This window comes from Cynoglossus semilaevis, chromosome 11 (assembly GCF_000523025.1).
Source record: "Cynoglossus semilaevis isolate Cse_v1.0 chromosome 11, Cse_v1.0, whole genome shotgun sequence".
NCBI classification, from domain to species: domain Eukaryota; kingdom Metazoa; phylum Chordata; class Actinopteri; order Pleuronectiformes; family Cynoglossidae; genus Cynoglossus; species Cynoglossus semilaevis.
The window spans coordinates 20,367,220-20,381,899 of record NC_024317.1 but is presented as its reverse complement, the minus strand read 5'-3'; the positions used below and the strand labels follow the sequence as shown (position 1 = coordinate 20,381,899).

The window sequence follows — 14,680 nt, the reverse complement described above, 5'->3', positions numbered from 1 at the left end:
TATATAATATATATAATATATATATAACGTGTATAAAAACTACACGTTTTTATACAAACCAATGTTATATATAATTATATACAATATAATAAGAATTATTATTTCCATTGACAATGTACAGGTTATCTTTAATTCTCCCGGTAACACAGGACAAAGTGCATCAATTTTTAGGGTTCTGTATTTTGTTTCTACGAGGGATTCCATTTTTTTTAAGCGACAGTTCGAACGAAACCTGTGTGAAATTCCTCTTCTTTGCCCTCTTTGCCATGATTGCAATGAATGGACAACAATCCATTCCGGCATTCTTAAAGGGATTGTTGCCGCCATATATGGGGTCATTTGGAGGCTTTTCTGAATGACCATGGACAAGCATGATACTGACAAACAGGAGGGAATTTATCATCTCTCACTTCCTTAATAGTGTGCACGTACGTAAGTGTCCATATGTTTGATGAATATGGACTTTTTTGGTACAAATTCTACACATAGTTCTTCTATTCACAAGGTTGATATGAGGCCCCCCAGGACCCAGGAGGTTCTGGTTTTTCAGGGTATAGCAAATCCTGGATTTGGTTGAGAAACACAAACCAGAACTGTGTGTATGTATGTGTGCTTTTTAGATAGAGGGGTGTGCCCACCTGCTAAGCTCCGCCTCCAGCTGCTTCAGTCTGTCCAGCAAAATTCCTCGTTCTTCTCTGAGTCCGTCACAGTCCTGCTGCAAACATACACACTTCTGCTGCAGAACTTCACACTGGGCTAGAGGGAGAAGGCACACAGAAGAACTTGTAAGGTCACAACCGTTATTAAACAAGAGATTAGAATTAAATTAGAACTAAATTAATTATTAAATTAATTTAATTAATTTTAATTATTAAAAAATAAATTTTAAATTAATAAATTAAAAAATAAATTAATACATTAATAAATTAAATAAATAAATAAATACATTTTATTTAATTATTAAATTAGAGATTAGATTAGAGATTAAGTTGTTGTCTTTTAAAACATTTATTAAGCGTACTGGAAATATTTGGCCATGTGCTAAAAAAAAAAAAGAGAAGGTCCAGCTCCTAAATCTCTTGAGAACCTCCAAAGACCAAGACAACCGGGCCTCCCTCACCCTGCAGCTGATTGGCTGTCTTCTGCTCCTCCTGCTGCTGGATGAAGGCCTCCTGTAGGAGGCTGATCTCCTCCTCGTACTTGGAGGCCTTGCTTCTCCAGAGCTCCAGCTCTGAGCGGACTCCACCCAGGTCAGCCTGCAGGGTGGAGATCTCTCGCTCCCGCTCGTTGGCAGCTGATTCCATAGCATGACGCAGGACCAGGATCTGCAGAAAGAGATGACACGGGAAGTGACATCTAAGACCACAGGTTTGAAGTAGGTGGGCGTCTATACGTTGTTGTGGGGGGAAATGGTCAAAACCTCGTCCTGGGCGGAGTCCAGTTCTTCTCTGGTGCTGCAGATGCTGATCTCCCTCTGCTCCCTCAGAGATTCCAGGTCTGACTGGAGCTTCAGCAGCTGAGCTGCAAACACAAACAAACAAACAAACACACACACACACACACACAAACCACGATCCAAGGTCGTAAGTGAACAGAAGAACCAAGATGAACACAGACCCTGAACTGACAGTATGAATTCAAAGAATGACTTCACACTCACACTGCAAATACTGAATCTGATTGGTGGATTCCTCTGTCAGTCGGCAGTTGCTCTGCCTCTCTTCTTCCAGCAGAACTATCAAGTTAACAAGTTCATTAATGTATTGTTCAAAGATAATTAACTAATTTGGATTACATTACAATACAAATTTGTATTCAATGGATATTCAATTGAATCCATTTTGAATTAATTAAATGTTTTCATCTTCATTTTAATCCTATTCTAATCTCACCCTGCAGCTCCAGACACTTGTGTTTGCCATTGTTAGCCAAATCCTGAGCCTCTAGAAGTTCTCTGTGAAGATGGTGGATGATCTGCTCTGGTTCTCCAGAAACCAGAGGAGATGGATGGAGGTCTTCTACACACAGACACACACACACAGGGTTGACTTCTTCAAATCAAACTGCGTCTGTTCACCTTTACACTATTGTTTAACCTCTGCCCTGACCTTTGCCCTGACCCTGACCTTTGCCCTTTACCTTGGTGCAAGCTGACTCTGTTCTGACGTTGGTTCAGCTCCTCTTCATCTTCATTTCCGTCTGACGTGTCATCGCTGCTGCGGTCTCTGCTGGGACTCAGAGTGTCCGACATGTCAGACTCTCGGGCCTCCATCTGGTTCACTGTGATGGGATAAAAGATTTTTGACCAGATGACCTTTGTTCCGATGATATCAGTGTTCAGTTCTACTACTCACCTCTTCCTGGATCAGGATCTTCTTCTGTCCTCTGGTTGTTCTGCAGATGAGCGTCCAGCATGTCTGCAAAGGAATACAAATAAAACCAACAAATGACAACTACATCTCATGTCAGAAAGAAAACTTTTTTTATAATAATTGTTTCAAAAGCCATGCCTTGGTGCTAACGTGTATGCTAAAATGCTAATGCTAACATCTCACCATCAAAGCTTGTTCGTTTTTGCTTTGCAGAGACGACATTTTCCTTTATGGCTTTCACTGCTGCTGAGACCCAAAGAAGTAATCACACTTGGTTAATGTTGGTTAAAAAAAACAAAAAAAAAAAAAACAAACTAAAAAGCATGACAATAACCATGATTAGCTACGAGCTTCATCTGAAAAAATACCATAAATGCTGGAAGACAACCTAAACAGGAGTTTAAATATGCTGTCTGCGTGTCTGTATGTGTCTCTGTCTCTGTCTGTGTGTGAGAGACACTCACATGGACATTGGATCAGCTGCTGAATTTTTGGCGACTCTCCTCCACTGTTGTTCACGTGACAGTTGTCTGAAAAGAACATCAGGATCAGTGAGGTTCTGAACCAAAACCAAATGCTCTCAACAAAACAGAACCACATGAACCAATCACCAGAACTGCTTCATACCCATCAAAAAAACCCACAACAGCAGACCAGAACAGTTCCTAAATCAGATCTACCAAAATCTCTTAAAAGCATCAACATCACCAGAACTGACCACCAGATCCGTTTTAAACCCATCAGTACTATTACTGATCAAAACACTAGAGGGGACTCGGAAGAACCAACCAGAAGAGTCTCCTGCACTATCATCCATATCATCCATATCGTCCATATCGTCCTTGTCCTCCTGTCTCTCCTCCACCTCCACAGCATGATCTCCAGGAGGAACCGTGTCTGTCATGTGACCAGATCAGATCAAACCACATTCAATAACTGACACGGTCCATGCATCAGACCCACAAAACCTAGCAGTGAAAAGTTTAGAACTGCCAACAGTTCTTAGAAGATCCAAGGGAACCCAAGAGCAGAGGTGGGCATGGCTGCAAGACAGACGTGGACGCTAAGGTGGCCGTGGTCATCAAGGTGATTGTGGGTGTTAAGGTGGGTGTGGGTATTAAGGTGGATGTGGGGGTTAAGGTGGGCGTGGATGTTAAGATGGAACAGTGGACACACTGTATATGTTGGAGTAAGGTCATTGACAGAAACGTGTGAACAAAAATAAAAATCTTGTGCTCGTTGAAGGCACAAACAGAATAACAGAGGAGAAGAAGAAGGGAAAATCTTGTGCTCGTTGAAGGCACAAAGAGAATAACAGAGGAGAAGGAAGAGGGTAAGAAGAAGAAGAAGAAGAAGAAGAAGAAGAAGAAGAAGAAGACGAGAAGGTCGGAGATGTTTTGAGGACTCACCCAGGCTGTTGTTGTCTTTACTGTTCTTCTCCTGCAGCTGCTCCATCCGCACTGTATTAACCGATGGAGGAAGCGACACCATCAGTGACTCTGACCCTTCAACACTGCTAAAGGTTGGACTCACTCATCCTCTCCCTGACTCACCCTGCAGTGCACTGAGCCGCTGGTTGGTAAAGTCCTTGTCGGCCTGAAGAGCTTCAATCCTGGCCTGGAGGAGCTGCTCCTTCTCCTCCAGCTCTTCAATCTTCAACTCCAGCTCTTTTTTCTCGGTAGCTCCTCTCTGAGTCAACTCCTCCTGACGACCTTCTGCAGCCTAAGAGGAGGAGGTTTGAATGGAGGGAGCAGAGCTGCGATCCATCTGTCGATTTGAATTAAAACCAAACCTTGATCTTGTGGTTCAGCTCTCGGATCTCCTCCACGGCAGCGTTGTATTTGTCGGCCAACTCCTTCAGCTCATCCTGACTTCTCTCCGTTGCCTCCTTCAGGTGAGTGCACTCATCTTCGGTGTTACTGAGGGAGCGCTATAAAAAAAAAAAAAAAAAAACAGAAAACAACAACAAGTAACAATTAAAGCAGGGTAAAATAAACAAAGACAAGGTATTTGAATAATAATTACAAACAAACAAAAAATTTAACTTCACTGATCACACACTGGGAAATTTTTGTGTTAACAGCATTTCTGCTGCCCCCTTGAAGTATGTAATTCCTCTTGGGATGAAACCCAGGACCTTGGGACTACACTATGGAACCACAACTGGAGCTACTTAAATAATTATTACAAAAGAAATGTTTCAAGAATCAAGTACTCTAAAATGCTTTGGATGAAATAAAAAAAAATAAAAAAAAATCAACTAAAATAATTTAATTAATTGTTAGAAAATACAACAATAAAAAAAAAACCATCATCTCTGTGAACTCCTCCCCCCTCCTTACCTCCACCTCCGATAGCTTCCTCACCACCTCGATCTTCTCCTGCAGGACTCTCCTCAGTGACTCCTTGGCTGTGGTCTCGTAGTTGTGTTTGTCTTCCTGCAGAGCCAGCAGTTCTTTGCGAAGCCCTTCCTCCGTTTGAGCCTGAGAGAGCAGAGGAGACTGCGGTTGACTGAGGTCACCGTGGACTGGACAGACACGCAGACAGACCACAAGGGGGCGGTACCTTCGAGTAGGCCTGCAGCTGACAGCCCATCACCTCCAGTCGAGACAGAAGGCGGTCCTCATCAATGAGAGCCTGAGCATCAACACATTTATCGCAGCTGTCACAGACATCATCATCAACATATGGAGTTTGAGGACATATGTTAATATATGTTTATACACCATATAGAACGGGACACTGTCACTGATATCAACACATGTATTAGTATAGCAGTCTATTCTCTGTTTTTTTTTTAACGTCACTCTGCTGCAAAACTGGGTGAAGAGAAAACCTGGTATAGTGTTGGTTCTGCTTCGCAGTGACAGAAAATGCACTAAACTGCGATTGTGTTAAGCCCAGACATTGCAGAACTTTTATTCCTGTTATTAAAGAACAGGTACAAGGCGCAATATCACATAAACAGTATTGTATAATAATAATAATAATTCATATTATTATTAACAACAGCAATATTCTAAAGTCACCTCTCTACCTGGACTCCCTCTAACACAGTAGGTACCATCAAAACTGTAGAGTTGTAGAGTTATATGGTCCCAATAACTTTTGCTTAATATGATTATATGGCATTTAATGTTTTTTTTTTTTTTTCAATTTTGAGTGAATTTATTCCAAACAAAATTAAGTTCTATCCATCCAACATGTGCCTTGGATCTCCTTGTGTGTTACCATCATATTTATCGAGCCCAATGCATTACCATCATTATTAGAAGGAAGACTCCACAGTTCCTTAATTTCCCAAAGGGACTTCCCATGGGGGTTTATGAAGATAGCTAGATTGACCTATCTAACTATGGCAATATATACCTATCTACCTATGTATTCATCCATCTTATCTATCCATCTATATCCAACTGTCCAGGTAGAATGTCTTGCACAGATAACTCGATTGAGTTTTTGAAGTAGACCTGCCAACTGCTCTCTGACGCCTCCTGTGTGGAGGTCAACAGTCGCTGCAGCGTGGCCAACTTCTGCTCCAACATCTGCTCCCTGTGTAAGGCCTCCTGGAGGGAAAAAGGAGAAGATAAGCTTGGGTGTATTCGGGTGTCGACTGAGGAGCAGGTGTTACAATGAGAATACAGACTATTCTGTTCTACTATGTTACCTGTAGATACTGGGACAACTGGAACAGTTCCTGAGAATAGACACTGGGACTGTTGGCTGCAACCTACAAAAAAACCAAAATCAATCATACACGACAACAACAAAAACAACACACACACACACATACACAAGTCCTTTTCGTGTAACTTAAAAAGTAAAAATAAGACCATGACTTCGGCTCAGCAGAGTCACAACAGTTGTTGACCCACTGTGGTCCAGTTGAGTGATATTGGTAAAAAGATTTATCACAATTATTTATGGCATTTTGTCAATAGAAATTAATGCGACGATTAATAGATGACAAATTCATTTGCACGTATTTGAATCAGTTACCCTGTGTACTAATAGGTAAGAATAGTAAAATGTGATTAGTGGATCTACCGCTAGTTTATTTTCATTTAAATACATTATATGGCCAAAGGTATTCGCTCACCTGCCTTGACTCCTAATATGAACTAAAGTGACTAATCCATAGGATGAACTGAAGTGACATCCCATTCCTAATCCATAGAGTTCAATATGATGTCTGTTCACTCTTTGCAGCTATAACAGCTTCAACTCATCTGGGAAAGCAGTCTACAAAGTTTAGGAGGAGTGTTTATGGGAACGTTACCATTCTTCCAGAATGCGCATTTGTGAGGTCACACACTGATGTTGGTCGAGAAGGTATGGCTTAACAGTCAGTTTAAGTGGCCTACCACTTTGTGGCTCAGTTGGTGTCGTTCCCAAACACTTCCATGGTTTTTATAATACAGCCGACAGTTGACTGTGGAATATTTAGGAGCGAGGAAATTTTCACGACGATTTGTTCGCACCCGTGTGGCATCCTGAGTTTCACGCCGGAATTCACTGAGCTCCTGAGCGCGACCCGTTCTTTCACAAATGTTTGTAAAAACAGTTTACATGCCCGGGTGCTCGATTTTATATACCCGTGGCTATGGAAGTGATTGGAACTCCTGATTCCGATCATTTGGATGGGTGAGTGAATACTTTTGGCACTATAGTGTAAGTTGTCTTTTTTCGCTTCACAGATTTACCTCAATGAAACATTAGCTGTTAGCTGTGTGTGTGTGTTCTTACCTTGTCCACAGGGATTGGCAGTGGTGTCTGGATCACACTGACGACAGAAAAAGACAAAGAAAGTCAAGCAAGTAAACCAGGACATAGTAACTAATGGATTCAGATCATCTCAGCCCACATTTGATCAGTGATCAACCAATTTTACAGAGGTACCAGAACCGGAATAGTAAAAACATGGACCAATGAAGACTGGAGGAATTTTTAAGAAATAAATAAAAGAACTCACTCGCTGCGTCTCCGTGCTTCCATCCCATCTGGTAAAAAGAGTTTTATTGCAGAGACAATGCAGCCATGGGTGACTGGAACACAGAGCCATGTTTGGTTTACGTTAGCATGCTAAAGCTGGAATGTTAGCTTAGCTTCAGTGACTTCAGGCCCATTGGCATCTTTGTAAACTTAAACTTAGATTCATTCATTAGCCCTCTTTCAATGCTAACGTTTAGACAACCGGAGTGCCTTGGGTGGTTGTATTCAAAAGTACAACATCTAGAGTCTCTTCACGTGAACAACATGGGTCTGGGTATGACCTAAATTGTGGTCTTACCTTTGCGGGTGTTTTCGGTGACGTCTACACCAAACTGTATAATGTCGCCAGACAGAAGCTCACAGGGCGGACTTTCCTCCGAACCACGACTCAGTCTCTGGCTGTTTATGAAAGTTCCATTGCTGCTCTTGGTGTCTTGGAGGTAAAACTGGAACCAGACCAGACCAGATTGGGTTAGAAACGTGTGATTTTTTACTCCTCGACAACTTTAGCTGACCGACCAAAGTCCGCGAAGAAATGTGTGATTTTAGACCAGGCGATGACGACACTGCTGGTATATTAATAGCTAACAGCAGGAGCATGCACGTACACACACACACACACACACACACTTCATACCACACTTGCGCATTAGTTTGTGTCAGCAGGTTAAACCGGCTTGACACTTGTTCAGTGACTTGACACTAATGATCATGGGAATGTTTTATCGTTGGACTTAAACATCATGTCAGAACTACATCCCCACGAGCGGTGGAAACCTCTACGGCTATTAAAATTTACCAAGTTCTAATCTCTGAAATTAAAGTCCCATAAGTAAACAAAAAATAAATAAGCCTTATCCGGGTTATTTTTAAAACAAAGAAAATGAACATAAACCATTAACTTAATGCAACATCTATCAACTTCCCAGAAACCAGAACACTATGTTGTTGTGCCAATAAACAGCTGTTTTATCTGGCATCTTTCAGCGGAAATGCTGTGCTGTGTCTCTTGGCTTGGTTCTAAATAGAAACACAGATTTTGAGTCATGAAGGTGTAATTTTTCACTCTGCTCAGGTTTTGAATCCCCATTTGCACAGCATCCATGGCTGAGATTCTTTACATGAGAATAAGGACACTGCGTTTTTTTTATGTAGTAACCTGAGAACCTTTTTCTGTTAAAATGGATTTACCTCATGAAATCTTTTTCTAATGCAGTCCAGGTCTTAATAGGATGACATTTGGGTCTGCATTCAGAATAAAACCATGGTCATTCTGTTTATTCTCTAAACAGAAATAACTAAAAGTTTTAGAACAGAGCCCAGTCAGATCTCCAATAATAGTGGTGTAACCTAAGGGGGGTGGGGGGAGGGGTTACACAGCCCTTTTGCAAAATATAAATATTCAAACTTAATGGTTACCATGGCAACAATTACAAATGGTCTATCAAAGTCTATGGCTCCAAAAAATGACCTATCCGATTAGGCTTCTTACCTTGCCAGTCTTCTGGTCAAACCAGACCAGGGCATGATTCCTAGACAGAACCTTACAATCAAAAGTGGCGTTGTTCTGGGCCGGGCGGCATCGAGCCACCGACCTGCCGATCTTGACCGGCTCATCCAGATACACGTGTCTCTCCTGGAAGGGGTGGGAGTTTGGTCGACATGCAAAGACGGCCAGCGCTGACGGCATTGACTCTGGTTTTAGGGTGTTGTTCCAGCCAGACACCAGGGGCAGGTTCTCTTGATCCAGAATGGCAACTTTCCTATAGCCTAAGTTTTAGGCCAAAATAAATCTTGAAATCCTGTTCACTCTATTCAAAGACCATGGTCCAGTCCTGAAACAGTTCTTTGGTCCAATTTTTTAAGTGGTCCAGTTCCTATTCGTGTAGATTTACCAAAAAAAAAAAACCAACAAACAATCAAATAAAACCCAACAGTTTTTCTTTCGCTACGTTAACATCAGAGTACAGACCGACAATGACCGGGCCCAGGACAAACGGGTCCAGATCCACATTAGTCCAGAATACAGCTAAGAAAAAAACTTCCCAAATTCCTTAAACACTTTAAAAGCCGAGGACCGGAGACGTCAACTAGAGAAACACAAACAAATGTGTTCAATCTTGTCCTAACACACATACAGCTGTAACCTGTTCGTCATTCACAACCTAAACCTTAGCTTGGTCTTATCTACGAACCACTCCCTCTGATCTGCAGCTACACCCGTTCGCAAAAAAACTATTTCTAATTTAGATTGACGATCAAACTCCCAATAATCCGGGATTAACATGTGTTAGCGCCTCTTCCTGTGCTGCTAGAATGACAGTTAGCAGCGTTAGCTTCAGTCCCTAGTTCTACACCACCAAGCTAATGCTAAGCTAACGAGTTCTGACATGTTTATGAGTGGATTTTTGACGTTTCATCACACTAGTTTCACCAGCTTCATAAACGAGTGGTGCCCCAATCTACCGCTGTTAAAACACCGCAAATATTTAACGAACAAGCTTGTGCTTGTCTACCAGCATCTGAGGCTAACTAGCATAGCTTTCGCAATAGCGACTAACAGGAAATTTAGTTATTTAACTACAATTGCTCACAAAATAAAACCTTGCAGCGTGTAGTCAGCGTTTACTCCTAGTGTTCGTGTTACGAGAGAATTAAACCAACCCCATGCTGAGTTTTGACCCCAAATCCTTCAGACATTGCTGCTAAGGAACGACGAGAAGCTTTTTTTCTGGTGCTTCTGTTTCTGTCAGACTCAGAGCCGCCATACTGTTACTGCTTTGAGGCGTTTACCGACCTGCCGCACAGTGCTGACATCTGCTAGTGCGATGCGTTCACAGACCTATCACTAAGTGCTGTTCTGAAGTGGCGCGTTCACTGACCAGGTGCTCTGTACTGTCACATACTATATATATATATATATGAAATGTGTCAAATTTGTATGTATTACCTAACGGTTCAGTACAAAAACACATACTGAAACTATTATACTTCATGAAATCTTCATTAGCAGTTCAATAATAATAATAATAACAATACATTTGAATGGATTTGTGTAGGGATTTTAAAGTGAGAGATAGGATTTTGAATTCAGTGCATTAACCGTAAGGGAACCACTGAAAATGATTAAGGTCTGCGCTCAACTATTGTGCAGGAGAGATTGTGGAGACGATTTAGGCCGATGGCTTCTGAATGAGTTGAGGTTTATTGAGAGACTTTGTGGTAAATCATGGAACTGTGAGTTGCAGATGTGACATGGGGGACCGGGGCATTGATTAGTATAGCAGTCGAGTGCAGGTTAAGTCAAAATTGGCTGACTGGGGTGGTGGACATCACAGGTTTGCAAGTTTGATCCTGGGTTAATGGTTCTGTACGGAGTTTGCATGTTCTTCTTATAATATGCACATGAAGGGGTTAGGTTAGTGGACAATCTAGACTGACTATAGGTGTGAACGGTAAGTAATTGATACTGTTATAGCACAGGCCCTGCATTTGGCCTTGCAGTCGTACGATGCCCAGGTCTGATTCAGTCCGTTGGACATCATTGACCACCTAAACACAACAGCAGTGGTGCCTTTTTATTTACATGGCAACAACAGGCGAACATCTGAACACCTCTTATGTACCATTGACATTGACAACTGTTGTATTGTATTTGTAAGTAGTAAATTAGGGCTTCCTTGGACAGCTTATCCCATACACATGCTGTGTATTTTTAAACAATGGCTGGGCAACAGAAATAAAGGCAATGAGTGATTGAAATCTTTATTGCTGTCTGCCTTTCACAATAAAAAGAAACTAGAAATGGAAAAAAAAAGGTTTTCTATTTGTACCAAAAAAAAAAACCAAGACATGTTCCCTTTAAAATCGTCACAATCCAAATTTGAAGACGGCCAAGCAAATGGGGTTGGACCAGCATGGGTACAAAAGTCACTGGAAGTGATGGCAAAAGCCACACTTTACTTCTTGCCGGATTTTTTAATTCCACTGCCACCTGCAGGAAAAAAAGAAGGATTTTAGTGCTGAAAGTCAAGTTAAAAGTCAAGTAAACAGTAAAAAGTACTTAAATAACTTAATATACCAAGTATGAGATCAAATGCAATTAACTTAATTACAGTAAGAGCAAAGATGACATATGCCCCAATAAGGAGATCAAAGATTTTAAAAGCAGTGAAATTACCAGCCTGCTGTCAAAATAAACAAAAACTGTAATATGCTTGTTAATTTGATTAAAAGGATTTTAAACCTGAAAATACATTTGTGTTGTCAATTTCTCCCTTATGAATAGACACAACTACCCTTTCTTTGTTTTATACATTCTGGGTTTTGTTTTTTTAATTATTATTTCTGTGTGACAAAGCTTTTGTTTTACTTTGTTTTATGAATTGTACACATAGTTGAATTTTGTAAATATTTTAGGATAAAGCTATTTGTTCTCACCTAAAGGTCCTTTTCCTGAAGCCTTGGCCTTCAGGGCATCTAAGGCTTTCTGTTCATCCTTCTGCTTCTGCTTAAAGGCAACGTCGTCCTGGAATAACAAACATTTAGCTCAGTTGTCTCTATGTTATGATCTTCGTGTGACCATTAACCCTGATTTACACACACACACAAGGTCATCATTAACACTGCAAGATTCTTTCTGTCCTCTTTGTGCCGTTCTCTCATTCCTACAACACACTAAAGTTAATTCGTATGTCGCGTTTGTGTATGAGGTTTACTGTGGAAGCTGACAAACAATTAATTATACACATTTTTATTCTTAAAAATGGTTAACGAATATTTACCTCGTCCATTTCTTTGTCCTGTTTTTTAGGGGCCTTCAGTGGTTTCTTTTTACCTCCTTAAAATAAATAGAATAATTAACGTACATTTATCAACAGCAGTTGCATTTCAAAACAGCAAAGATTAAAAATGTTCTACAATAAAACTAACTAACAACTATAGTTTCAAATATTATTTAGGTAATTTGACATTTATTGAAATAAAAAGAACAATTTATTTATTTTCTTTCGCAGATTTCACTGAGCTGTTAGTTTCCTGGTTTGCGAATGTACTAAATCTAAATGAAAATATGAGGGTTTTTTCCTATAATTTTTCTGAGGTTTCAACAAACATAAGCTCACCTGCTCTTCCAGACATGATTTAAACACACAAAAAAAGCACTGAAATCCCGTCTTTTCTGCTCCTGAAGAACAACCGCACTGTGAGGACCTCGTTTCCGTTTGAACCGGAAACAAATACACAGCAGCTGTGCCTGACGAAAAAGTAGGCTTGTGCGGTAGTTGTACTGCATTGAAGCCCATTTTCGCGCGGTTAAACATCGATTAAGTAAAAAAAAAAAAGAAAAAAAAAAAGAGGAGAAACTGAGAGAGATATGACATAATACTTATTAATATGAGTTAGTATCTCATAATAACGAACTACTATCTTACAATAATGAGATGGTACGTAATTGTTTTTACTTAACAATTCATGATTCCCCCCCCCCCCACACAAAAGTAACCGAAATGGGCTTCCATAATTATAATCACTCATCAAAGCATCAAAGATATTAATAATATAAAGCCACGTAGTGTACATCTGGTGATCAGACGGTGGCGGTAGTGAACCACTCAACTGTTTGAACGGCCAGTAAAAATAAAGAAGAGGAATAAGCAGACTTCTGGTTTCACTTCTGCGGAACTGACCACAAAAACAAGAAGGTTTTTGTTTGCTTTTCTTTAAATATATGAAGATAAATATAAAGACTGTAAATCGAAGATGGCGGGTTTGGAGCTGCTGTTCACCTGCGTCTCTGACAGGATCAATTCTCCTCACGACGCTGTGGTTTGTTTCGTTCACTGGGAAATGATCAGCAGCGGTTTCCTCTGCCTGGGCACTGGAGACGAGGTGAGAATGATCCAGAAGTAAAAACGAACACCTGTCAAAAAATCACATCGGAGTGATTCCAAAGCACAGGCTTCTCTATGTTTACTTCATTAACCACCCTTTACGAACTTTGTGTCTATGGTGTCATTTTCTGTAAAGCATACGATTAAACATTATATATTAATTCTAATATAGCCATGTTAGATTAGCCTAAGCTTCATAGTTAGTGATTTTGGAAGCAGAGGTCACATTTCGTTGTGTGCTGCGTCACAATGACAAGTAGTTCACCAATGATATAATACCAATATTAATTTAATTAAAACGCATCCAAAATGTGTTCTTAAAGGCAAACAAACTGAAAAATATATCATAAAAATCATATGTAGTTATAGTTACTGACTCTTAATGAATCTCCTTGATCTTAACATCCCATCCGGTGACGTGCACAGATAAACACTAGGTGGCGCTGTAGACCCTGCCACTTTGGCCCAAGGATGTGCCCTTATGAAAGTGGTTTTTTTTTAATTAGTGATTGGAAGAACGGTGATAAAATAAACGCAACCGCATAATTGACGATGATTGGCTAAGGCAGCGTTATTGGTAAATCGGAATGCTTACTAGTGATGTGTCATGTGCAAAAGATGCGGCTCTGAGATCCGATGCTTTGTAGTGAATCAGAAGACCCGGCTCGCATCGAGTGAGAGTCGGCTCCCAGTTTTTTTTTCCCTTTCGCTGCTAACCTCAGTGCTCAGCCTGAGCTCTGCTCAAGGCAGAATTTCGGTGAGTGGTGAGTCCACTGGAAGGTACCAACCGCCCTAACCGGATTCGATGTTGTCCAGGAGGTGAAGCATAAGGTTTCACACCAATGACAGAGACATCGCCTCTGGGCCGAAGTGCCACTTTATTTAATATCTGTGACAAATTGGGGAACAGAAAAAGTGGCTCTCTGCCTTGTCGTAATGGCACTTATTCATACTGTTGGGCTCTTTTCATTTACCAACTGCAGCATTATATCTTGAAAGAAAAGGCTGAGACAAGTTAAAGAACGGCAGCCGCAAGCAGTCAGTCCAGTCCAAGGTGCCCTTATTTTTTTTCTCTTAGCACCTGCTTCTCAAAATATCTGTGCATGTCACTGATCCCATCATCAACTCCCAGCTTCAACCTCAGGTCAGCAACGGTGCTTGTGTCAGAGCAGCCTGACTGCCAAGGACAGACAGCCGGGCGAGTGACAGTCAGATTGTTCAGGATATCGTTGAGGACAAAGACCTAACTGAGGGTTAGAAAGAAACTCGTCACATTCTACAAGACACCGTCAAGATGAAGATGATCAATTGTAGTTACACCGTGATTCCCTAGATTCAACATTTCAATTGATTTTAACACAAATCAATCCTCTGTTTCACAAATGCCAACAGCCAAAAATAAGTGTTTTACACTTATTTTTATAT

The 14,680-nt window shown here is 40.8% G+C and overlaps 3 protein-coding genes across 7 annotated transcripts in view; 1 reads left to right on the top strand and 2 right to left on the bottom strand.

Annotated features, from left to right (window-relative positions):
• slmapa (sarcolemma associated protein a) overlaps nt 1-10,173 on the bottom strand; it is a 16,136-nt gene extending 5,963 nt beyond the window's left edge. The window contains exons 1-21 of one of the 5 annotated variants that reach the window (XM_008321266.3): nt 8,857-10,173; nt 7,663-7,810; nt 7,345-7,417; nt 7,119-7,155; nt 6,040-6,102; nt 5,843-5,938; nt 4,938-5,009; nt 4,715-4,855; nt 4,165-4,302; nt 3,926-4,094; nt 3,782-3,832; nt 3,162-3,269; nt 2,837-2,902; nt 2,556-2,618; nt 2,355-2,417; nt 2,140-2,280; nt 1,893-2,018; nt 1,661-1,735; nt 1,421-1,521; nt 1,121-1,325; nt 639-756 (exon numbers count right to left, since the gene is read on the bottom strand). In XM_008321266.3, coding sequence (XP_008319488.1) covers nt 639-756; nt 1,121-1,325; nt 1,421-1,521; nt 1,661-1,735; nt 1,893-2,018; nt 2,140-2,280; nt 2,355-2,417; nt 2,556-2,618; nt 2,837-2,902; nt 3,162-3,269; nt 3,782-3,832; nt 3,926-4,094; nt 4,165-4,302; nt 4,715-4,855; nt 4,938-5,009; nt 5,843-5,938; nt 6,040-6,102; nt 7,119-7,155; nt 7,345-7,417; nt 7,663-7,810; nt 8,857-9,054 — 2,252 coding nt within the window. In that variant the 5' untranslated portion in view covers nt 9,055-10,173. The remainder of the gene's footprint in view (nt 1-638; nt 757-1,120; nt 1,326-1,420; nt 1,522-1,660; nt 1,736-1,892; nt 2,019-2,139; nt 2,281-2,354; nt 2,418-2,555; nt 2,619-2,836; nt 2,903-3,161; nt 3,270-3,781; nt 3,833-3,925; nt 4,095-4,164; nt 4,303-4,714; nt 4,856-4,937; nt 5,010-5,842; nt 5,939-6,039; nt 6,103-7,118; nt 7,156-7,344; nt 7,418-7,662; nt 7,811-8,856) is intronic. The other 4 variants (XM_017036649.2, XM_025060492.1, XM_025060490.1 and 1 more) reach the window with 4 other exon arrangements.
• A 940-nt stretch (nt 10,174-11,113) lies between these two features.
• tma7 (translation machinery associated 7 homolog) lies at nt 11,114-12,637 on the bottom strand. Its single transcript, XM_017036949.2, has 4 exons — nt 12,488-12,637; nt 12,149-12,204; nt 11,805-11,892; nt 11,114-11,358 (listed from the first exon to the last, which is right to left on the bottom strand). Exons 1-4 carry the CDS (start codon nt 12,501-12,503, stop codon nt 11,324-11,326), a joined length of 195 nt encoding a protein of 64 aa, XP_016892438.1. The 5' UTR covers nt 12,504-12,637; the 3' UTR covers nt 11,114-11,323.
• Nucleotides 12,638-12,978: 341 nt separating this feature from the next.
• The window catches only part of psmf1 (proteasome inhibitor subunit 1), a 5,880-nt gene continuing 4,178 nt past the window's right edge, over nt 12,979-14,680 (top strand). The window contains exon 1 of the mRNA XM_008321264.3: nt 12,979-13,253. Coding sequence (XP_008319486.1) covers nt 13,125-13,253 — 129 coding nt within the window. The 5' untranslated portion in view covers nt 12,979-13,124. The remainder of the gene's footprint in view (nt 13,254-14,680) is intronic.

Bases quoted from the DNA above. Each gene is read 5' to 3' on its own strand.
- tma7 (XM_017036949.2), bottom strand. The intron at 11,893-12,148 runs GTAAATATTCGT...TTGTTATTCCAG, and splicing joins AGGACAAAGAAATGGACGAG to GACGACGTTGCCTTTAAGCA. The intron at 11,359-11,804 runs GTGAGAACAAAT...TTTTTCCTGCAG, and splicing joins TTCAGGAAAAGGACCTTTAG to GTGGCAGTGGAATTAAAAAA.